The sequence below is a fragment of the Echiichthys vipera genome, assembly GCF_963691815.1.
Source record: "Echiichthys vipera genome assembly, chromosome: 5".
Lineage (NCBI taxonomy): Eukaryota > Metazoa > Chordata > Actinopteri > Perciformes > Trachinidae > Echiichthys > Echiichthys vipera.
Genome location: NC_139830.1, coordinates 10,177,671 through 10,203,102, shown reverse-complemented (window position 1 = coordinate 10,203,102; position 25,432 = coordinate 10,177,671). Strand labels below are relative to the sequence as shown.

General features: G+C 41.1%; 1 protein-coding gene across 2 annotated transcripts in view; it reads left to right on the top strand.

Annotated features, from left to right (window-relative positions):
- The window catches only part of dscamb (Down syndrome cell adhesion molecule b), a gene marked incomplete at both ends in the record, with an annotated part of 124,166 nt that overhangs the window by 17,084 nt on the left and 81,650 nt on the right, over positions 1-25,432 (top strand). For both annotated transcript variants that reach the window (XM_083914539.1, XM_083914538.1), the window contains 2 exons: positions 2,101-2,418; positions 3,346-3,492. In XM_083914539.1, the coding sequence (XP_083770665.1) occupies positions 2,101-2,418; positions 3,346-3,492 (465 nt within the window). The remainder of the gene's footprint in view (positions 1-2,100; positions 2,419-3,345; positions 3,493-25,432) is intronic.

Here is a 25,432-nt window from a genome sequence, read left to right as displayed (position 1 = left end):
TCGAATTCATACACCGTTGCTGTCATTTTGACCCCTTCGCTGGATGCTAACATGAATGTTTGATAGTTGTGCCTGACGACTTTCAGCTAGGATTAGCTAGTTAGGCTAACATTAGCTCAAATGATGATAGCTCATCTCTCCACCATCTAACGTTTTCTGAACGGTGGTAGAGGAAGCATTCAGATCACCTTTACTGACGTCAAAGTTACAAGTAAAGGTCCTGCATTCAAGGCTACACAAGTATTTTCAGCAAAGTATACGGTACGTAACGTATCTGAAGTAAATGTTAATCATGCAGAATCACCTGTAAGATGTGGTCATTTTTTTGTATTATATTATAATTAATATTATTGATACATTAGGTGTGCACAGCATTGGGGCTTTCCACTACTGCCACTAGATATTGCTATATTGCCAGCAAGAAGATAAAAAAAGTACCTTTTCTAGATTTAATGTGTTTACCGTCCTCTCTTTGCCATGCTAACCTCAACACCTAATATTAAATGCAAGCAATGTGTAGGCCTACAGACAAATTTTCGCCCATATTTAACTCTGCTGATAGTACAAATAATTGTGCTTATATCCTAAGATATTGTGCACACCTTCCCTCCTGTGTTTTTCCCTTCTTAAAAAATCCAAATCCTTAATTGTGCCACCTTAAATTCTTAGCCTAAACCCTAGTGTTACAAACCATGGTACATCAGCTGATTAGATCTGCCTTAAAGTTGCTACGTGTCAAACTGTGTGCCTTGACATTAGGCTTATTCATGTTGATTTTGAATTGTATGTAATTGTGCCTATTCTGCCTGCCTTGTGACAGAAACATTGAAGAACCACTACCTTTCTCATTCATATTACCAATTTGGTGACCTCATATCAAATTAAGGAGTGAGGCGCACAAATAATTCTGATAATCACAAAGAAACCAGTATAAAGACATTGTGTTATATTTTTCATAGTCATTTAAATCATTCACAATGTAATAATGCATGTAATCAGACATCAATTATTGGACATGGCTCCCTCTTCCCCCTCCTCTCATGTAGATAAAATCTCCCTACAGTCACTCCACATTATCTGAACAGGTTAACCAAAGCATGTATACCATTTTCTGTAACACAGAGTGCAGACAGAGTTGTTTGCATTGCAGAAGTGGTGCAGATGTCCATATCTCCAATATGTCAACAAATTCCTGTAAATGCTGCAGTATTGATCTTACGTGTGCTGATCATTTTAAATAGTATTTCTCATTTATACCAACCAATGAGGGTTGTGTGGATGTGCGTGTGTACATCAGCAGGTCATTGGAGTGTCTCATTGCTAGCTGAGAACTGCTGGAGCAGAGAAAAGGATGGAAACGTCTGCAATTTGAAACCTTGTTAGGAATTTATGAAGTGCTAAAATGTTTTCTCCCCAGGGAGGGTCCAAGCCAGCTGCCAGTGCCACTGTAAGCCATTTAGTGCAGAGCCTCTAGGTTTGTCACCAGGCTGAGATTGAAAGCGAGATACACACACACACACACACAAAAATAGTGTATATACAAGTATTTTTGCCGGAAATACAAAAAAAATATCAATACAGACTGTTTCTCTCAAGCACAGATGCTCAGATTGCAAATGTCCTGGCTTCATCACTTTGAAATCAAACATCTGTAGATTATTATGGAGCTAACTGGTCCAACATTGACATCTATTACCCTCTGTTCCTCTGGAGAATGCTCATGCACAAACTGCATTTAACGTCAGTCTCTTTACTATGATGTTGGCTTGAATTAGAGCTCGAACACGATCAAGGCAAATGACCTCATTTCATAATTGATAGTAGTTTATGTTTAATTTAATGTTCCCGAGGTCCCAGGGATGGGAATACATTGATGAATCCTAAACTACTGATCATGTTCCTTAAATAGAAGCATTAAAGTGGCTGACTTCAGAGGAATACTTATTCATGCTTTCTAATTTTTGACATTTTCACACTGAAATACCAAACAAAATATGACATTATGGCCAAAAGTCTGGTTGCTTCCACAACTATTTCAGGAAAAGTGATCACATACAATACACGGTTAACGGTGAACATCCTGTGTTTCCTCTCTTGCAGTTTTTAGTGAGGACCTACATTCCAGCTTATACTTTGTCAATGCATCTTTGCAAGAGGTAGTATTTGCCAGCACCACAGGGACCTCTGTGCCCTGTCCTGCTGGTGGCGCGCCTCCTGCCTCGCTGCGCTGGTATCTGGCGACCGGCGAGGAGATCTACGATGTCCCGGGCATCCGCCACGTCCACCCCAATGGAACCCTCCAGATCTTCAACTTCCTGCCATCCAGCTACAGCAAGCTGATCCACGACAACACATACTACTGCACTGCCGAGAACCCCTCTGGCAAGATTAGGAGTCAGGATGTCCACATCAAAGCAGGTGAGTCCACATAGTACACATAGTAGTAGTGGTGAGTAAATGTAGAGGTAGTTGTAATAGTAGCAACACTACTAGTTTATATGCTTTTTGTAATGTGAGGGTTTAAATGTGTGTAATACAAATCAATAAAGTGCAGGTTTCCAAAATCAAATAACAATCCATCATGTATCTTTGACAAGGAGCAAAAGCTTTGGATTTGGATTTGGAGCATGGCTTTACTTAATTGCTTGAGTCTGATTGATGGATATGTTGCTCCAGATGAGTGATCGGAAAGATCAGCTGCAGTTTAAGACCACATATGTTAAAAATACAGTCTAAATAATTCTGATTAATTCATCTCAAGGTCCACTCAGAAGCTACTGCGGAGCTTTCTGTTCTATCACAAGATCTTCCCCTGCAGGTGAAATTGTAGATCTAAAAAATTTTCTGAGCAACACTGGGATAATAAGTTAATTCTTGAACTTGGAAACAAATCCACCAATCCTCTGTTAGGTTTCATACTGGAATTAAATGATGTATGTGTGGTCAAATTTGATACGAACCTCTGCTGATAATTAGGAAGATAATTAGGAGATAAAAGCTATTTGTCTCTAATATCTGTAAACTACTTAAAGCATATCTACTATATTCCTTAATGAGAGTGTAACACGCATTATCTTGGTTAATAATTTGTTTTCCAGTATTATGCTGCATAACTGTACACAAAAAAGCACTTGTAGTAAGACTAGAGTCATCTCCCTGTGTCTCCTGGTGCTGTTAGATATACAGTTTCCTCAAGAAGTATTTGAAGTTTCCTAGATGAGAGCTTGATCCTGGGTCCAAATCTGGCTACCCGCCCTGTCCCTGAAAATTGAAAAAGAAGCAAACAATAATGTCCCTTATAAAACTTGTCATTAAATTTATGTTTTTTTTTTTTTTGATCTACAGTTTCACGGGAACCCTACACAGTCAGAGTGGCCGATCAGAAGGCTATGAGAGGCAGTGTAGCCGTCTTCAAGTGCATTATTCCTGCTTCTGTGGAGGCCTACGTCACTGTTGTATCATGGGAGAAAGACACAGTTTCCCTCAGCTCAGGTAAGACACAAAATACTTTGTATACGGTGTAAATCAGAAATTCAACTCAGAGCTTTTAGTGCTAAAATAAATCCAGGGACACAACCCGTCATACCTTAAAAATCTAGCTGAATGTGTAATATGTGAATGTAAAATGTTAATGTTAAATGTACGTTGTACAGTAGAAGGTATTTCGGTTATTACTGAGCACACAGTGAAGCCTTTTTCTGCCCCGAACTGCAAAATGAAATGTTTGACAGAGGGAGAGGTGTGTTGGTTTGTTGGTTTTTTGTTGTTATTTTTCTGTTTGTCCCAGCACCCTTCCCTACTTACTCCGCTCTGTGCTCTTTGGACACTATGTTCTGTTTCACTGTGAGTCACCTGTTTTCTGTCATAGTCCGCCATTACTGAGGCTCTGCAGCTCTGCACAAACCTGGCCTCTCACTTGCTAGAGGATGTTGATAACTGTCACACTGAATCACTGAGCTTCTCTCTCCTATACACACTTCACCTCAGCCAACTCCATTTTAAGTCCAGCGAGGGGTAAAGTGGAACAGTTTACATAGCGCCATTGACCTAGTTTACCCTCCTTGTTTGAATCCAGTGGAACAGCATGATAGCGTGAGACACCAGAACGTTCTGCGGGTTGGATATTTTACTCAAGTTAAATGGGATGCTTATCTCTTGATTGCTGCACGTACTGCCCGCTGGCTGATTTTGCTTCATACTGGGGCGTTCAGGGACCTGTAAGTGAGCACTTGATGTCATTTGACTGAGGGCAGAATCTGGGACGGTGTTTTGGTGGCATTTTAAATGTGTCTGCTCAAGCATGATGATGTGTCTTGTGATCCATGCCAGCGACTTATTTACTTGAGGTTACTCCAGTTACCCGCTGCAAGCTGCCAGTCGAAGACATTGCCTAATGTCACGGAGAGCGAGCAAATATGCAGCATGCAGATATGATTACGTTCTGTAAATGAAATGAATCATGTAGACAAGACTCAGAGATGATGTTGATCTCATCCGTGGCTGAAAAAAGGTGTCCATTAAGAGAATAAAATGCTTTAACACATCTCCCCTACATCTTTATCAACAGCAAAGGTCTGTTAGCCTGAATAAGGAAGACAGTAAGAACCATCTCTGTGGATGATGTGTTTGTCATTCCTTTATTTTCAAAACCGTCATTGCCAATCATATCTTAAATCAGCTCCTATTGTAGTGTCTACAATGATGTCGTTCCTTTTTTTTTTTTTAAAGCAGGTCCGACGGCCTATAGAATTTGCAGTGAAGTTTTGATTGATTATATTGTATGCTCTGTGTTCTTTTGAGTTCTTTCGCAAGCGCTCAAAAGAACAACGATATTGGATTGTCCGTGTTTACTCCAATAAGTATTGCAGCAGGCGAGTGCTGTCGAAAGCATGAGCACACTGTCAAAATCACTGCTGCTCTGTGATAAATATTTGATGGTCGATTCTGATGCATGAGCGGTTCAACTCGCACTGTTATGGAGAGGGTATGTTTACTCTAGGAGTGAGGGCTAGAAGGATGCGTGCGCGAGTGTTTTGCGCGTGAGCAATAAGCGCGAGCGAGGGAGAGGCCAAAAGGATATCAGCAGGTCTTGACAATGGCAACTGGCTGCAGTTTGACCCAGCCTAGTTTTCGCACTCCTTCTCCAGCACCTCTTTTCTTTTCTGTTTTGTTTTTTCAATTTTTCATGAAAGAAGACTTGGTCCCAGTGGACACAAAATAAAGCTATCCAACAGCCGCACTGAATTATTAATCTTAGGTTGTTTTTTTTGTTGGGAACGGTAACATCAAGCGCACTTCCCTACCCTTTGCATTGTGCATCGGGATGTGAGGAAGAACAAGAAGAACCAGGATGGTGCTCTTGAACAATTAAAGGGATAGTTCAGCTATTTTGAAGTGCTGTTATGTGACGTAGTTACCGATGGTCACTGTAGGACTGACAGCCGATGACTCTTATCATGACGCCAGTTTGGAGAAGCAGACATGAGTCCCGACTCGGAAGCTAAACGATGTACTGCTGTGGACGAGGGGAATTGGTAAAAATACTTTAGCCACCTAAAAAAAGGCACATCTAAAAAAAAAAAAAAAAAAAATCCATTTCAGTTTAAATGTACCCTAAATTCAAAGTATTTTTGCCCTTTTACCTTGCTGTCAGACAGCGCTCTTCTCTAGTTTCCCCTCTCTCTTTCAGCCGTCAATGTTCCAATCATTTTTATTTTCTTGTATTTATTTTTAATCCATAAACCACAAAAGGTCTGACTCAAACAGCTGGTATGTGGAGTAAGTTGACAAAAGTACATTTTGGCGCAGCGGCTGCCCCCGTCCACAGCAGTATGCTGCTTAGCTTCTGGGTCGGGACTCCTGTCTGCTTCTCCAAACAGGCGGCGTGCTAACCGTCATATACTGTAGGCAATACACCATTGATAAATATCCCCACTTCAAAATAGCTGAAATATCCCTTTAAAATGGATGATGTCAAACTTCATTATTAAGCAAATGTTGATGGACATCCACAGTTTTCATCCTCTCAAAAATCTAAATATTTACTGATGAAGTGTCTTCTTTAGAATCATCAGGTGTAAATGTGCTTTTTAAGATCAATAACTTGCCCTCAAAGTAAATCCCAGCCGCTGAGATCTTTGAATACCTAATAATTCACATTAGGGTCAAAAATAGATGCATAATTACAGACTAGGGCCTGTCTTAATTAATCAACTGTGATTGAAAAGTTAATTACAATATGAATTACCTCTCAGAATGAGGACTGCTTAGTAGTTATTTGAAGCGGCCTGTTTTCAATGTGAATGAGCACGACGCGAGCTCACTGGGTCCTAATGTTGCCACTAACATACCATTAATCCGTCATGAATTTTAAATTGTATCTCACCCCAGAAGCTTTCAAATGCCCGGCTCCGATCTCCTCCTCGCTGCTTTTGATAAACAATTGACCAAGCTAATAGAGAGATGAAAGAGGCAAAAAAAAGAGAGAAAGAAAGAAAGTATAACGAGGAGGGGAGGAGTCGAGCTGTGTCCTACTGTGTTGCTGCCAGGATTTTATAAGCTGGACCTTTATTTTAATGCATGTGTGTATCAATGTTGTCACATGCGCCTTTGTGTAGCAGAGCACACGTGCTTCAGTCTGTGTTTTTTTTACATGCTGCTGTCTTTCAAGTGGCCATGCCTTTGAAAAGAGATGGAGTTGGAATGGTGTGTGTTTTTGTTTTTCCATCTACCTACCTTTTGTCTCTCATCATTCATGATATGAGGCAGCGAATGAGCCGGGCGGCCTTGGTTGCAGAGAGGAGCTTCAACAAAACCAGTGCTTGCAAACATGTTGTCACTAGACCTTGTGCTCTCTTTTAAGATGCATTCAGTTGTACGTTGTGCGATTTTAGCAGAAATTCAGTGTTGTCTTGCATTAACATTTCGGCTGTTCGAATCCTCTAAATGTGCAGTATAAATTGCAATGTATCAGCTCAGAGCTGCCGCGGATCATTTTCTTCTCTACCTAGCATGTACAATTGTGTGTACATCAGTACATCACCCACACAGTGAGTTCATATTGACTTTTCTCACCTTCTACAGATATCGAAGCAATATGAGCGTGGAGTCAACATAAGCTCTTTATGCATGTCAACATTTGCATCCATTCAAACCTTGTTCTGTAAGTGTAGGCATCTTGCAATTTTGGAGATCAGTACCAATCCCCTTGAAATGTATCATGGGACAATACCACAAGTTAGGTTTTGTGACAATAGGATGACTGGATGTTTTTCTGTTTGTCGTTTAGACATGTAAAACAACGATTAGTTTGATTTGAGCGGACACAACAAGACGCTTTTAACGTTACCATCGTCTTCGGGAACTTGTGACTGGCATCATCTGTAGATGAATCAGCAATAATGAAATTAATGCAACCCACTTATTTGATTTATTGTGCTAATTCCGTATAATGTTGAAAACAAAATAATCTGGCGCTCACTGTGCTAAATGCTAACTGTACTAAGGCTAAGGCAGCAGTGCAACACCTCCATCCAGTATCCCATCCAGTGGGAAGCCTGACACAGCTTTAGATAAGGAAGTGCAGACTGGACCGGCAGCCCCTGTATCGCCCCTGGAGAGGACAGGAACAGAGGAGAGAGGTGAGGAGAGGTGAAAATAAGAAAAGAGGAATGGAGGGAGAGAGGTCAACTCTGACTTGGAAAGATAGGTTCCCTTCTTGGAAAAAACAAGCAGGCCTTACATCTTTTCAGGCTGAGACTAGGACTAGAGATGGTGGACGGTAAGCTTTATTTCATATAACGACGCACGCTCGCAGTGATGTCGATGGAAGACTCCATGATCCATGCCTACTTCCTGGATGTACCTCCATCTTGCTTTTTCATCTACCCTAATTGTCTGAAACTATTTAGCATTTCATTGTTTTAAATTAAACAGTGGGCATTATTATGATATAAATATTGTGAGACATCTGACATTTTGCCATACCAGACAGCTTTATAGCAATTTAGGATTTTTATCTGAATACTTTTGCGTTCATACTGCTACCATACCATGTTTTTGTATTTTATTTGCCTAGTTCTTTTTATTATTTTAGTGCAGGCTCTTCACGTTCACTGTTTGTACGTATAACTATGAAAAGTAATGCACTGTAATTCAGGTGTATTTGTTACTGTAGAAATGACATCTTTGTAAAATAGATACTATAGTTTACATAACATACCAATATAACATGATATTGGATTTTATCCATATTGGCCGCCCCCACTTTAAACTGAGATTAATTGTAGAGACTAGAGAGGTTTATTTTTTTGGATAGTTTACATAAGACATCTGATGTTTCTGTTGCGTTCACATTGGAAACAATACGGAAAGTTAATAGCCTCCTCTTCTCCCATTTTGCTTTGTTTTCATCTTTTGTTTCCTTTTATTTACTCTTCTTTTCTCCGTCCTCCACTCCTTTCTATCCTCCTCCGCTGGCCTTAACTATCTGCCTTCTCTCCTCTCTTCTCATCTCATTGCATAACCTGCTTGGTTCAGTCAGTTTCCTTCTGCGTGGAAAATGCTGTTTTTTTTTAGTTGCTTTATGCAAATAAGTCCATCAGATACTCACAGAATCAGTGAAAAAAATAAATAAATCTCCAGTTACATTTTTCAGTCACATTCATGTCAGGTGCTTCCCAACTGTGCGTTTAGCATTTAAGCAATGAAAGTACCTCTGCACTCTCGCATTCTGCTCACTCCTCTCTCATGGGTTCTTGTGAGTGCTTATAGAGGCTAATTAAACAGTTTGCTTGCTAATAGAATCACAGTCTTAACCAGCCACCAGCTCAGTCGCTGGAATGTTAAGGATGTCTTCAAAGGGGTTACTGTAGGTGTTTGGTTTATAGGATCACTGCTCAGCAGGAATTTATCATGCCAGTGATGTGCCACTGCCTCCATTTTTCACTGAGATTGACAGTGAGGGCACTGAGAGGCAGGCGGAGACGGGGCTGTAAATTCAACACGCCCAAAGTCAGGCCAACCTTGAAAGGAGGGCACGGTGTTAGAAATGAGCTTGGGAGGAAAGAAGATGCAAGGAAATGTAGAGGAGGAAAAGGCAGATTAGAGCCGGGAGAAGAGTTGAGGAAACAAGAGACTGAGAAGGAGGATATTTGAAATGTAGAGAGGAGGACAGTGGGCAAGGCTTTTTCTTTGGTAAACAAGGGACTGCGTCACATTAGCCACATGATCTTTTCCCTCTGCCTTCTTCCCCTTCCCACTTTCCTTCCTCTCTCACTTTTCCTTCGCTCCATCTCTGACTCCCATTCTTCATCTCTCTCTCCAGATTTCTCTCTGCTCACACAAACATGCTTTTGTTGATCATGTTCAGGGGCTAGAAAGTGGACCATGCATGTGTGTAACCACATAGAAATTCAAGATATTAATGTGTACATGTGCATGATTTTGCGTGCAAATATATCATACATGCGTCTGAGTTTGTATTTGTGGGGTTTTTTTGCACACTACTCCACCCATCCTGCAGTGAAACCCTATGAAAACGACATACCCTATAATTTTGCTCCCCCACCTCCTCCTACACAGATCAGCAGTTAGTGAAATGCTGACCCTTGTCTTTCACTGCACCCCTTTTCCCAGTCCACTCACATACAGCAGCCTGAAAGCTAAGGAAGATGGGGGTGGGGGGTGGGGGTTGGCTGTGTTGAGAGTAAAGGTGCTGTAATCGTGAATTTCTTTTTGCTGAAATGTATATTCATTATCTATGTGTGAGTGACAGAGTGCAAAGTGTGATACCGTCAAGTAGGAAGTGTTTGGGGGCAGAGGCACTGTCCTGAAAGAAATTAAAAAAAAAAAGAGCAAAGAAGATAAAAAAAATCAATAGTTGTGCGCATTAATCACGCTGCTGCCACAGAGAATTATGGGAACATGAGCTGAAGGATGCATTTTGTGCATTTGCAACATATGAGTGCTGTGTGAAGGGGAGTTTGGGGAATTGGAAGAGGATGAGACAAGACCCTTTTAGTAAGAAGTGAGGTTAGAGCAGATAGTTGGGGGGGGGGTTCTTCATGTATTGTGAGCACAGTGTGTCTCTCAGCTGGTGCCTTTTGTAGAAGACTAACCCCTCTATCTTTTGTAAAGCTCGCTTTAGGATAGCATTCGTTCTGTGTTATTTTGAAAGCCTTGATGTTGCAGCTTTTGAAATAGCTGAGATTACATTTTTTGTTTTAAAGCTCTTGTAATACGTATCGGTTTCAAGATACACACACATTTTTACATTATTATTTTTCTGTTTCGCATCTTCCCTTTTGCCGTGAGATGCTACTGTGATGCTGTTTGAAGTCTCCATCTTAGCTGCGGTGAAGGCTTGAGGACGTGATACATATTTGATTAGGATCGATAGAAGTGTTACTGAGACAGAGATGGAGGGAAATCGATCTTGGACTGGGCTTCCCAAAAGCATCTTAAACCTAAGGTCATCTTTGGAGTGTTCTTCTGGCTCAGCGGCTCACGCACACACTTGTAATTTGTGCTGAAATATAATGCACATTCAAATTCTCTCTTACTTACAGATTCTCTTTTATAGTACATCAGAAAAACAATCCAGTGAAGTAGAAATACCAGAAGAAAGGCTTTTCTCAGCTCTTAGATTAGTTGAATGCTTTATCCAAGGTTTATGTATTTTATTATGCCATCTACTGACATCCTAATCACTATGCACATAAAACAATAAAGCAATCTGTTTAGTGACGGGAGACTGAACAGCAGACGACGTTCTGGCACGGTGGCTGTGATTCCCAGCTGATACTCCATACGGATAGACAAAATCAACAACTGTTGAAGCGGGAACTCTTCCATCAGTGTTTACTAATAAACAGTAGCAATATGGCAGCCATTAGGCTGTTTAGGCAGGAAATGATTAGGGTGGTGATGGCTGGGCGCATTGGGAGACTGAACATGCTCTCATCTTTAATAGGCAATTTGGCTCTCTGTGATGGGGATGCCCCTTTATTTTCGACTTGGATTGAAGACAGGAGCTTAAATAAGCACTGTTTGGGTAGAGTGTGCTATCATTATACTGCAGGCATCTGGTTTAAAATAATGTCCTGAATTTGTTTTATAGATTTGGGCTGTCTGTCTATGATTCCCGCGTATGAAATCCACTCAAACAAAGTGTAGGATATTAAGACTACATTCAATTTAACTTTATAGGGGATCTTGCACCGTTTGTTATGGAATCAGCACTGTAAAGTTGTGACTATGAATTTATAGATCATGCAATACAGTAAAAGAAAGATGTTAATATCAGAAAAATAGTGTGTATAGTTGAGTAAAGCTCAGTTAGTGCAACGGGTCCATCCTACCAGAGCTTATGGATTACTGTAGAGCAACACTGTGTTGAAAACGGACTGGAGCCGGGCCAGAACTGGCCTGGCGTCAGGCCAAGACACAGATTAGTAATAAGCATGGTGTGAGCTAATTACAGCCGGAACAAGCAATTAATTTCTGTTTATAAACTCTCCTGGATGTGGGCTGTTGGATGACTGTGTACTGTAGGTGCAAACTCCCTCTGTTCACGTATGCATCTGTGTGTGTCAGTGACAGGTGGCGTGGTTCACGGAGGAACCTTCCCATATGTTCACAGCCGAAGCGCTGGGGCAAATGGAAACAAACTGGTATGCTCAGTCACATCCCATAATACAACAGTGTCTGATCCCATCTTAAAAGTGACTGATTAGAGTAAAAAAGGCACTTAATAACTCAAATCACTCGGCTGACCTAATAGGGATTTTTCACTCCATTTTTTCTCCGCGGTCTTCCATCCAATCAAGGATTAACACATGGTCTTATTCGGCTCCCAGGGTGGTAATTCTGGAAAAATACAGTAAATCACATTGAGCCTCTTAAGACTTTCACACAGAGCCTTGGTGCCGTGCCCCCCTGCCGGGCATCTGTAACACTGATTAGACATGATCACAGTTTTAGAGCACCTGCTGGACACCAATCAGAAGAAGAGATCTAATTGAGCACTTTTATCATAAAACACTTCTATACGTTACAGATTTGTCTCAGAGCATGTTATCTTAAATGGAAAATCCACTGATTTTACACAACAAAGTTCAGTTCACTTGTCACAAAGAGTCATTTTATTTAGTTATGTAATGATAATCCTGATAATGTCACTATAGCGTCTACTTTTCTATCGATTAATCAACTATTTTAACGATGAATCTATTAATCTCAAAGTTAAAGGTTCCTCCAAAACACCCACTTGATTGTTTAATTTAGGCTATGTTCATTCTTGACAAACTGTAGTATGTCATTGTATAACGCAACGGAAGCAAAATGTAAACAGATGCAAAATGGTAGATTCAACACTGATAAGATTCAAGATTCAAGATTCAAGATTCAAGAATCAATAAGAATGTATTGAAACATTTTAGAAAAAATAAATAAAGATATCGACTCAAAATATTGTTGCCATTTTCAGTGCCAACGTCATCGATTATGGCGAATAATCGTTGCAGCCCTAAAAGCAAAAATCGTCACCAATCCTCTTGCTCCATAGCCACTGAAGTAAATATTGGTCAAAATAAATAAGAAAACTTTTTTTTAGACCAATTTCTGTCTCTGCAACAAATTCTTATGAGATCTGGCAACACGGCTAAGCTAACGTCAACTAAAGTTCAGATGACTTACAACGTCGTTTTTGTAATGATAAATATGACTGTTTGCTGCGTAAATACGTAATGTTAGATATAAAGTATAAATAAATGGTTGAAATCAGTGTTAGGATTTTAATAAAAAATATCTTCCCTGTATTGATATGCAACATATTAAACATATGCATAATCACATCTACAAATACTGAATTACTGCACAGTCTTACAGCATCACATCAGTTTCAGCTGACTTGTCTTGTGATTTGGACAAATGGTTCTCCAGATCCATTCCTTCAGTAGCAAATGGCCATCTGACTTCACTGCAAGGTGACCCTGTTATCTTTTTCTTGATGCATGAGACATCAAGTATCATTATTTTTCTTCAAGGTTTTCTCTTCCCTTGCCTTTTCTTTGAGCATGAGCCTTGAGAACGCACACAGACAAACACAGACACTGAGTGTACTTGCAGCCTGTCTTTGACCTCACCTTGCCATCGTACAGCCAACGACTAAGATCCTTACACCCAAACTCCCTGCAGGCAGTCAGTTCCACTCATTGCCTGACTGTCTGTTAGATGATCAGAGCTGCTCATGTGAGAAGTGAGCCTTTAAAATATGTCCTGTATCCAGTCGATGATTGCTTCTTAAATGTAAGAGGATGTGTCATGCAGAAACATTAAAGGTGGAATAATGTAAATCTCATGTCACTCCGTGAGTGTGGCCACTCAAATTGTCATTTGAGGCAGTGACGTCACAAGGTGACAACCACGAGCAGAGTGGCCTTTTGACAGACGCAGCCTGCAATCTTCACATCAGCGATGTGCAATGAGCCAGCCAATCAGAGCCAAGCGCCGATCGCTGCACACGCTTATCACCTGCATGCAGCTGCTGTTGCCCCTCCGAGGGAGCGAGTGAAGAGGGGAGGAAAGAAAGAGCAAGAATGGATGGTGCGACTGAGACAGAGGGTGATTTGTGTCGAGCCGCAGCACATTCATGCTTGCATCTTTCTTTTCCGCAAAATTTCAGAGGTGTGCTCGTTTGAAGACGTATTTTTCTGATCACTGTAATCCACATTTAACATTTACAGTGAGTGAAAAGAAAAATCATTTTGTCCGTTGTGATTAGCGCTGCATCGGCCGGGAAATAGTTAAAATGTGATTCAGAGTGGAAACGTGTTTCGGAGCCCTTGTGAAATGAGACGGGAGCGAGAGAGAGGGAGAGATAAGCTCAATCTGAATTGATTTTCCTGTTACTTTCTGCTGTACTTGAGTTTCCATAGCAACATGGTCAGGTTCCCTCGGCCTCCTAGGGCAAGTGTAATTGTTGTCTGTTTCTCCCAGCCAAACTCTCCATTTCTCTGTCTTTCTCTCCTTTTCTTCCTCTCTCTATTTTCTCTCAACAATGGAAACGTGCTGCAGACGAGATTCTTCTTTGACTTTTTCGCAGTTGGCTGAGATAATATTTAGCACTTCTACGTTCACCAACCAGCCACATCAAAAGGCATCACAGACCTTTAATTTTCTTCTATTTAAATTTTTTTTTTACAAGAAACAAGCTTTCATTTTCAACCATAGTAGTTTGCTCAACTTGTGCTTAAATAAAACTTTAACTGATTGTCATAATAGCTTATTTTGTAAATTCAAAATTGAAAAGGCAAATGTATTTCGCATTCTTTAAGACACTAGTCAGCAAAATGCTGCCGTTGAACGATTATCACAGCACAAGATCTGCTGAATCACAACTCTCACATAGTGCTTTGCACATATCAGCTCAGCGTATGCAAGGCAAACCCAAATGAGCAAATATACAGTATAACGAGGAGGAGTTCAGCAATATTTAGCTCAAGATGTGTAAAATGTTCTGAGGCACAAGATCATTCCAGGAGAGTATATCAGATCAAGGATGATGATACACCAGCAATCCGCTTTAGTTCTAATAAAACTGTATTGCAGAAGTTTGGAGATAATCAATGAAAACTGCTGTGTCACAACTTTTGCAGGGATTGGATGGTAAGCACAAACTGTGTGGAAGAGGAGATTTTAAATGTGGCCTCCTGGCTTAGACAGACAGTAAATGAGAGGAGAAGGAGGCTCTAATAATCCTAAATTGAGTCTGCAGCACATACAGTGCAAAGACGTCAGATGGACTCTTTTTTTAAATCTGAATTAAATATTAGCTCTCTGTCTGACCACAATGATACACTACTGAGCCCATAACAAGGCATCCACAGCTGTTTGGAGCCTAGTGGCTCAAAGAGGCCTTGCCTGCTCAGCAAGAAGAGATGGACTGCATCTTGGGTCTGCGATTAGGACTGCTGATCTAGAGACATTTACATTATGGCTTCCAGGTCATTACAGAAGAAAAAATGTCAAAAGGATCCAGGTGAGAGAGCCTTTATCAGCACTATGACCCTGAGCAATGTGCAGTATATCAGAAACAAACGACTGAGGAAGTCAAAAATAGTTTGATACTAAAATCTCAAGACATACTGATATAACAGTGAAACCGGAATATTTGAAATAAAGGGATAAAACTTGTGTGGATATTTTTTTTTACATGGAAATTGTTCTCACGGTGCATTTCTCCAGATCCAGGCTGTCAGTTAGCTGCCTAAAATGTAAATGTATTCTGTGCTGTATTTCAAGTACACTCCTGTATCTGCGATAGCCTTGGACCTGTCCCAATCTGCTCTGTTTTTTTTCCCTTTGCTCCAGATCAATGCTAATTAATGCACATCATCCTCAGGGACAACAGGGACACCACACGGAGAATCATAAATGACCACCATAGGCTAGGCTTGATCTGGGTCAGTCGTAAACTAAGGCTCACTCATGGATGCTTTTTGGACAATCAGAGCTTGGCATACCTTTGCATGCTGATTGGTTATTTAGGTCGTGACAGTGACGTGTCTCAAAATGTGCTTTAATGCAAATATAGCTCAGATGAAGTTCAGCCACTCTCTTTTTTTAGCAGCCATATTCCAGTAAAACCCCTAAATGCAGAGGTGAGAGCAGAATCACCAGATACAGAATGACTGTGCCTACACACAGACTACAGTATACTCTCTGTGCGTTCATATGTTCCTGTTTCGGCTGCTCTCCTGTTTCTTGTTCTCCTCTTTCCTCGTCATCTCCCTCTGAAATGCGCTGTTAAAATAAGTAAAAAAAAGAAAAAGAAAGGAAAATGGGAGACATGTTTTTGTGCATGCCTGGCGGACAGATAGGCGCTGCATAACTAGCAGTTTCCTCTGAAGTAGGGAGAAATCTATTTGCTTGTAGAAGCTGCTTGCATAATCCTTTAGTTACACTTGCCAGCTGTGAGCAAAGATACGACGCTGTGGGATTTGGCATGAATATCATTGGGAGGACAAAGAAATGAAACTGATAAGTGTTTGTGCACAGGGTCCTTTGCATAATCCAGGATAACCCATAATCTGAGTTCTTTAAAATCATGCCCAAATAGATGTGGTGAGAAACCGTTAATGAGGAAATACTGATTGGAGAGTATTTGAGCCAGTCTGAAATCAGAGATTCAGGCTTTTTTTTTTTTTTACAACAGATTTTGAACCCAACACATGCTGCTGAGTGACTGACGGTGAATTTAATTTCAGAGAGAAAAGCCTTTCCTGAGACATGTACTGTAGGTTTTCTCACAGTCATTTCCATACGTACAGTACAGCGTGGCCTTGTTTTGGTAAATACCCATATGAAAGGAATTTATTCCTACTGAAACACACTTCACCTCTCTCTCTGCTGCATGTCTCTCAGTCAACCGTATGCACAGCAATAAAGGAGAAACAACATCAACACATCACTCAACAGCTTCCAATACGTCCGTCCTTTCTCTCCTCACCTCTCAGTGTGTTTGTTTGCTCAGCCTCCTCTTGCCCGAGCACCAGGGTTTTCTCAATGTGTTTTCGGATGGTAATAGACAGCTGCTGAAAGCTAGCATGAAATACCAGCAAGCTATGATGTGTGTGGACCCCATATTGTGTAACACACAGAGCTCTCAAGTCCAAAGAACTTAATGAAACGATCTCGAGTATGAAGTGTGCACTGAATCAAATAATTCTGTTCTATTAGCTTGTTTGTGAAATACCCTAATTTAGATCCACCACATCCCTAAAAGCTCAGTATAACAAAGACTAAGCAACATATCAGTAACAGGAGGTGAAGAATATTTTGTCTGCAAAGGTAAAATTATATTCGTCACACTTTTATTTTCCACGTGTTCACGACATTCGCTCCATAACCCTAAAACCGTGATCAAAACTGCTTCCACTCTGTCAACTTCCCTCACTGAAATGACTGGAGGCGACAAGAACCGTGTGGTGGTGTGAAACCCCCTGTAGATGCTAAGAAATATATTAATTAATTCAATACAATTTCAATTCAATTTTATTTATAGTGTCAAATCATAACAAAAGTTATCTCAGGACACTTTACAGAGTAGGTAAAGACCACACTCTATGACTTATTTATGATTTACATAGACCCAACAATTCCCCCGTAGAGTACGATGGCAACGAAAACCTTCCCTATAACAGGCAGGAACGTCAGACAGACCCAGCTCTGTGGAGGACGGACATCTGTCTGCACCGGTTGGGGAGGAAGAAAGGGAGAGAGAAAGAGAGAAAAGACGGAGACACTTCACAATTAGAAGTTGTGATTTTTTTTTTTACTGTTAACAAAATAGACAAAACCACCCGTGCATTAGTTTGTCTCTTCTTACTTCCACACTCTGTCTGTGGCCTCAAGCCTATTTGTTCCTACTGAAGTAATTTCATAAAACAGATGGGCAGTCTAGATTTCAGCAAACATCAGTGAAATAGGGGTAATATGTATATATATATATATATATATATATATATATACATATCTTTTTCTTGGGGACTATTTTCAGCTGTGGAATAATACACGTTTGTTACACTAGTGATTAAATTTACGGCAGAAGGACAGTATATGTGGGTTCGACACAAAACACACTACAGTGCTCATGTTCAGTGTAATAAAGGAATGTGATTTCAATAGTTTTTGAACAACAATGGAGCTCCAATGGCACAGAGGAATGAGATACACCAGGCGTTGGCTACACAGGCAATACTTAGTAGGATCAACTCATTGTTGGTTTTAGTGTTTTCACAGGGTTTGTTGACAATAATAAAAATCACCCATTGCCTGCCTTTTCCTTTTGCAGTCATTCCCACTGTATGTACTGTCACAATTAACAAAGTGTCCACTTTAATAGAGCGTACCTCATCAAAGCAGTTATCAAGTCTTGATGTTTTTAGTCTGAGAGAGGATCCGCCCATGCAGATGGTCTTGGTTTTCTTGTTTTATGCGACATAGCTGCCATGGTTGTCTTCGGCCTGTGTTCACAGCATGTCTCTCATGCTCCCAAATGACATCAACATTTCATTATCCAGGGGAAACAATGGAAATGTACAAAAAAGGGGGGAAGTCTCTGCATCCAGGAGTTCTAAAATATTGATGCGGTTGTGAGGTAAATGGCTCCAAATCTGAGCAAGAGGGTGAAAATGGGATCTATGAGGAGAGTGAGCAAGGCGAAGAGAGGAAGACATCCCTTGTAAAGCTGGGCTCTGAGGGGCTTGGGCGCATAATCAATGAAGGGAAGTGTGTGTTGTATCTGTGGCGTTGAGTCGGTTCACAGAAGCCAATCCTATTTTTACAAGGAAGACAGGTCTGTTGCTATGCTCTTTGAAAAGGTCTCCTGCAGCTTGAAAACTCACGGGTCATATCACACCTCAAGAGTGGACAGAAGAAAAAAGAGCAGTCGAAATGAGGGGAGCTGCTTCTGCAAGGTGACACATTCAATTGATTATTGATGATTTGATCCATTATACACTCAAAGGAACGTGTTGACACCAGCAGAAATAGACTCTGTATTTATTCATTTCTTTTTAAGGAGAGGTGTGAATGCAGTGAGACACAAGCTGTCTGGCAAAAGAAGAGGTGCACATGAGGAGCGTGTTTTTAACTATTTATTACCAATTAATTATTTACAATTTAATTATTTACTTTTAAAATTCCAAAAAGAAGTAAAGTCACATGTTCAGTCGGCAGGTTTTTAAAGAAATCCAATTATTGAGTTTTAGTGATTAAAATCCCAAATGCCAGACCATCACTGCGCTGGGTCCTTGTAAGCTTTGTCCCAAAAACAAGATAACATTTGCCTGCATTGATTTGTGGTAAACATGCGGATAAATTCATGTTTACAGGAACAAAGTAACTGTACAGACAAGATTATCGTTCCCAAACAAGTCCATCAGATTGTCTCCGGGCCGTGTTTTTTATGTTGTCTTGTCCAGATGTCATCTATTAGACATCAGATTAGGAAGAGTGGTGTTGGATTAGCCAATCCAGAGCCAGAATCATCTTAGATTAGATTATAGTATATGGACATCTGGGTCGCTGCAATGGCTCTGCTCAAGCAAAATAACATTAAGTCAGTGTTGCACAGCTAGACAGTACACAGACTGTAATCAGCAGCCAGGCAGAAGGAGGATGACAGCATTAGGATACAGATAGAAATCATTCAGTTTTACAACTTCCCAATTACAGTGCGGTGACAGACGGCGCAAGAAAAGCAGCGGTGCTCCTAACTGTCCGCATAAAGTAGAAATTACAAGGCAAAATAGAAATTGTGTGTGTCATCTGATTGCACAAAGCCCAGAAACTCTGATTGTGTGTTTGTGTGTGTGTGTGTGCGTGTGCGTGTGCGTGTGCGTGTGTGTGTTCGTGTGCGTGTGTGTGTGTCCGTGTGCGTGTGTGTGTGTGTGTGTGTGTGCGTGTGTGTGTTCGTGTGCGTGTGTGTGTGTCCGTGTGCGTGTGTGTGTCTGTGTGTGTGTGTGAAGAAGGTAATCAGACCTCCAGTGCAGACAGCCCTGTCTGGTAATAATAATGGTTATTTTTCTCCTCCTGTCTCTCTCCCTCTCCCTCTCTCTCTCTCTCTCTCTCTCTCTCTCTCTCTCCCTCTCTCTCCTTCTCCCTCTCCCTCTCCCTCTCAATCTTCCTCCCCCTCTCTCCCTCTCTCTCTCCCTCTCTCCCTCCCTCTCTCCCTCTCTCTCTCTCTCTGCTCAGCGTTTGTGCCCAGGCCTCCTGGCAGATAGATGTGCAGAGATTACACTTTCTAATTGTGGCTAGTGTCTGTGGGCCGGTGAAGTTCAGCGTAGTTTAGTGCTCTGTAGACTGTTTTTTGTGCATTTGTAATAAAGATGATAACGACTGTAGAATTGTTCGTTTGTAGTATGGAAGGGAAATTTACTGAAGCATGTGCACAGGATCAGCTAAACGGAGAGAATGCACCAAATCTCTAATAGGGAAAAGCAGCAAAGTTCATACGATCTACCGCAAAATACATTTTGTTTAATTTAAAGAAAAGGTACAACAACAAAAGTTCGGTGGATAATCAGAAGTTAGAGCAACAACACTTAGGTCTTATTTTCACCATAAGCTATAATCCATTTGCTGGTGGTATAACTGTATAGTCCTAGATCTTGTTTCAAGGAGACTAAACACATGACGTCTTTATTTTAATTAAATGACTCGACAGGTCGTGGGGAAGCTGTCTTGGCTCCACATTTAACCTTGTACGACTGTACAGGGGGTGAAGTTTTCTAAAACTCATCTGTTTAAATTATTAAAGGCTTAAAGTTATAGATAATTAAGGACTGGCACTTTAGCTTCATCCATACTCAACCTCTTAGCTGGGAGTTAGGCGCAGTCAGCCACTAGCACTGCCAAGATGGCTACGGCCGTAACCACCGGGAGCCACCCACTTTGAGCTTAATTTTGCCTCTTAAGAGACCTATGGGGGACGTCGCAGAGCCTACTTCCATATTTTATACAGGGTTAACACACACATATTGTAAAAGTGTTAGTTAAGAATTTGTTGTATTTTGTGTCCTGCCTCTGTGTTGTTTTAAAGCTTCAGACGTAGTATCCTCTGCATATGAATGAATCAAGCTGAACAAATACCTGACACAACCCATATGATGAATGATGAAGTTGTTAATGTGTGACATTATTGGAGGTGACAGTGTGATCTGGTTTCTGGATGATGATGCAGTGGGCCTGGCTATGGGGAGGCATCTCTATCTCAGCCGTGTGCATCACTGGCTTCTCTGTCTCTCCCACAATCTGGAGAGAAGCGAAAGAAAATGGTCTGAAAATGAAATACGACGTGTCATTTCTTTTTTTTTTTGTGTATTTGCTACACAAAAGGGTCCCACCACGCATGCACACACACATATGCACACAATGTGTCTGCTGTATGTCATTTGTGCATCGCGTATGTGTGTGACAGTCCGCCTCTCCCTGTGAAAGTGTATCTATGCGAGTGTGTGATTCTAGTTGCATTTGTCACTCTTTTTTCCTGGGGTGTGTGTGTGTCATGTCTGATTAAAGTTAACCCCTGTGAGGAGGCTGGTGCACCCCTCCTCTGTATCACCCATCCCCCCTCTCTATCTCTTCTTCCCCTCTCCCTCCACTCCATCACTCCATCCATGTTCCCCTTCCTCCTGGCACTCTGACAGCACAGGAGAATATGCTCCCTCAAGGTCCCACCCTCCCTTCCATACTGCTGGCTCCCGCGGGTGGCGTTTCCTTGGAAACAGTGTCAGAGTTGACTGGGTGGGTGCAGATAGATGGCTGCCCTTTATCGGACTACACCACTGGTCCATTAAAAGCAACCACACTGGACCTGTGAGCACACTCGCACCCCTCTCTTCTCACCTCGAATGGACCGTTCCACCTGACACGCGTGAATATTAGCTCGACCCAGGCTGAGGGTGTGTGTGTGTTTGTGTGTGTCTGTGTGTGTGTGTGTGTGTGTGCTCTTTTTTGCTGTGTGTACATGTAGACTGAAGGTCTGTGTGTATTACTGCCTATGTGCAGTGTGTGTATGTGTGACTGATCTGAAATAGCTCTCATTGAATTGGGCATATTTGGGGAGAAATTCTGTGCAAGTGTCTTCCTTCCTCTGTGTCCTTGGGAGTGAAACAAAATGGAGACTGGTCTTTTCTTCTCTGCTTTGTCTCCCTCCTCTCAAAATCATGTAGCAAAGAAACCCAGATCCCTCCACACCTGGCTCTTGTGAGAGTGAATTTGACCTATCATTTTAGACAACTGTATTACACTTGCACATATATGACTACAGTAATTATCTTGGTGAATTATTTAAAATGCAAACAGCAGCAGTTGGTGTTGAGGCCACACATCATCAGGGAGCAGCATGAACAAACACAATTTCTTAATTTACGCCTCGTTGTTGGATGCAGCTATAATTGTTTGCAATATTAAAGCAATCTATACAGCATATATTGAAAATTGCATATTGTATGAGCTTTATCAGAGTTTGAAGACAGTGTTGTTACTTGGTTTAACACAGTCTAAACACGAAATACATTCAAACAGAAGCGAATAGATAGTTGTGGAGTGTGACTATTAGAATTGTAATTTATATGTTCTCAATCTGGAGTTATAATTGTCCAATGTTGATGCATAAATCTGTGTTATAGATTAAATTACAATAGATGCACTAGTGTTCAAGTCAAATTCACAAGTGTTTGGAGCTGTACTATAATGAGGCTCATGTCTTTCAAAACTGGTATCATGGCTTGTCAGTAAAAACTAGAAAAATCACAAATATGACAAAATACCTCATGTTTTCCTCATGTTCTTGTTCACTTCTTATTAACCTGTTTTTTTAAAAATCTATAGTCCTATTTAGCATTTTATGTTCATCGCTATTTTTAAGTGTAACACCCACAGAAGCATTTTTCGTGACTTCTTTATGCTGGGTTCACTCAGGTAGGTGACACAGGAATGTTTGTGTTTACAGTCTTGTTTAAGTTGATTTGAAAGGATACACAGTCATTTCAAACGTCTTACATGAGTGGAAGCTTTCTTCTCGATGTCATCGGCTACTTTCCGAAGGAGACAGAGCCGCAGGTTTGAGCCAAATGTTTCTACAACTGTGGCAAAAAATAAAGAAGTCATATTATTCAAATAGCAAACATCCTTAATCGACTAATGCATGTATATCATTCCCAAATTCCTAATCACATTTTGTTTGGTGCAAATAAATAACAAAGAAATGCTACCAATCTTATACCATAAAGAAGTAGTAAATGATTACGTTTTTTCCCAAAGTTATTGCATTGTAAAATATATTTTACTCCTTCACATTCATTAACACGTTATCTCTTCCTTAATAACTGTTTAGCATCCTGTCTAAAGATCAAGTTTTATTAGGTGACATATATCATTTTATTTTTATTAAACAAAATGTTGTGTAAATATGTTGACCCCTTATTTCAAAATAGTGCACAGCAGGACCGCAAATGCGAGACAACCTCTCACTTAAACATCAATGCAGTGGACCAAAGTCTGTCAGCAACACACACACACACACACACACACACACACACACACACACACACACACACACACACACACACACACACACACACACACACACACACACACACACACACACACACACACACACACACACACACACACACACACACACACACACACACAGTATTATGTATTTAAAGTAATTACCTCGGGCCTGATCCAGACTGAGTTTAGTAGCATGTGATAATCCATGTAGGCAGCATATGGGAGGAGAGGAATTAGAAGTCCAGAAGAAAATAAAGAAATTAAAGTGTCCTGGTGACTGTCTGCAGGTCTGCATGTGGGAACATTAGGCCTCTCCATGACACACCAAGGGTGGGTTGTTATGTCTTGGAGTGCATGTATGCATTTGTGTTTGTGTGTATGCGTGTTGGAGGGGGAGCGAGATGATTTGTAACTAATGGGAAGTTTTCTGCGTGCATGCCCGATTGATCATGTGTGTGATCAGCAGTGAGGATGGAGGTGAAGGAGGATGTTGCATGTCCCATGTATCAGACAGATGGTGTAATTAATGACATCACTTTGAAACAGAACGTGTGGCTACTATGCTGTAAAAAAGGTCATCATGAAATCATAGGAAACCTCAGCTGCTTGATAACAAGAAGATGCAAAAATAAAAAAAAATCAGCTCCATATTGTCAGAATCACATACTAATTTGGATAACCTCCCCCGCAGAGACTTTGTAAATTGATTGAACTGCCACAGAGCCTGTACTTTCGACAAATTCTCATCCAATTTCACCTTCTGTTTTTTTGGCACCAGGGTATCTTTTCCTGGTTGATTTGCATCAATAAACCTCAGTAAGCAAAGCATTGTAATGCCTAATTGGGCGGTAATGAGCTGTCGCATTATGCAGAGTGCTGAGGTTCAAGCTTATTAGTTGCTTGGTTGCCCATAACATTTTCTGTCTTCCCTCCGCTACTTCAGTGTTGCACGATTGTCAATGCAATCTCCCTTTCTCTCTCCCCTCCTTTCTTCCCTCTCTGCTCCATCCTTATTCTTCTCTGCCATTTCTCTCAATCTCTCTCCCCTTTCCCCTCTCCCCTCTCTCTCTCTCTCTCTCTCTCTCTCTCTCTCTCTCTCTCTCTCTCTCTCTCTCTCTCTCTGTTGTTCTAAAAATAGTCTCCTATTATCCAGGAGGCCAGGGCCATGTACAGTGAGGCAGCAATCAGCATGGCGGCCATGCGCATCAAGATTCACAATAGCTGTCATTCTGTTAACGCCAGCTAATATAATTCTATCTACATTACTTAGAGCCCTGCTGGACTGAGCGCAGGGTGATAGTCCAGGCTAATCTACATTTAAGACCCCCTATTTATACTCCCCGAGGTATAAAAAAAAAGTCTTGTCGGTTGTCTAGCAGAAAATACCTGACAAATACAGCATTTTCAGTGCCTGTCACTTTAAATGCAGATGTGGCACTGCCTCCCACCCAGCAGCGTGTGCAGTGGGGACCTACTATTCTACCTGGCTACAGTGGACTCTGCAGTAAGACTGAATATGTTTAGGATCTGACTGCGGTACCTACTGTGCGTCGTAAGGATTAGCTAGTTAGAACTACTTGTTAATCCTCATGACCTACAGGTCTCCTTGGAAAGTTATACATAGGCCTATAGGCAACATTACCCCCTCTGTGCCAGAGGAAAGTGGTGACCCAGTGGTAACCAGACTAGCTATCAGCTACAGTCTCTCCTTGGCCCAGGGTTAGGGGGAATCCAGCCTGAAAACAGCACTGCCTTGAAAACACAAGTATTAGAGGGGGCGACACAATGCGAGGCACAGCCCTTTATGGCATAAGAAAGGGCTCCAAATCCATGTAGCTTGTTGATTCACATCTTCTGTCATATCTTTTTACATTCAGCTACAACCCACATTTACATGCTTAGGAAATAAAAACGTGTAGGATCTCATTGAAATACTTAATAATACTAGTTAGACAATCTTTTTTTTCACTTTTTTCATGCTAATGTCTCTGAATCAGATAATGCTGACAGATATTAACTGGAAAAAAGGTGAATCAGCTGGATGAAGAACAGAATGCTCTATAGTCAACCGTTTACCCGGAGGACAGCAGCCAACAAATTTAACATTTCTCTAAGGGCCCCACCCGGCTGCCTCTTGGGGCCTGCAATTAGCACTGTAGGAAGGAGGGTGTTTATGTGTTAGGGTGGGGGAAGGTGGAGGGGGTGAGGAGTGGTGGGACTGTGTGAAACATTTTCATCTTTCAATCTGAACGCAGTAAGGAAGAAAAACGTGCCCTGAGGCAACTGTTGACATTGTGTTCAGAGCCGCTCTGTGCTGAGATCCTGCTCAGTATTGTTATAATGTATT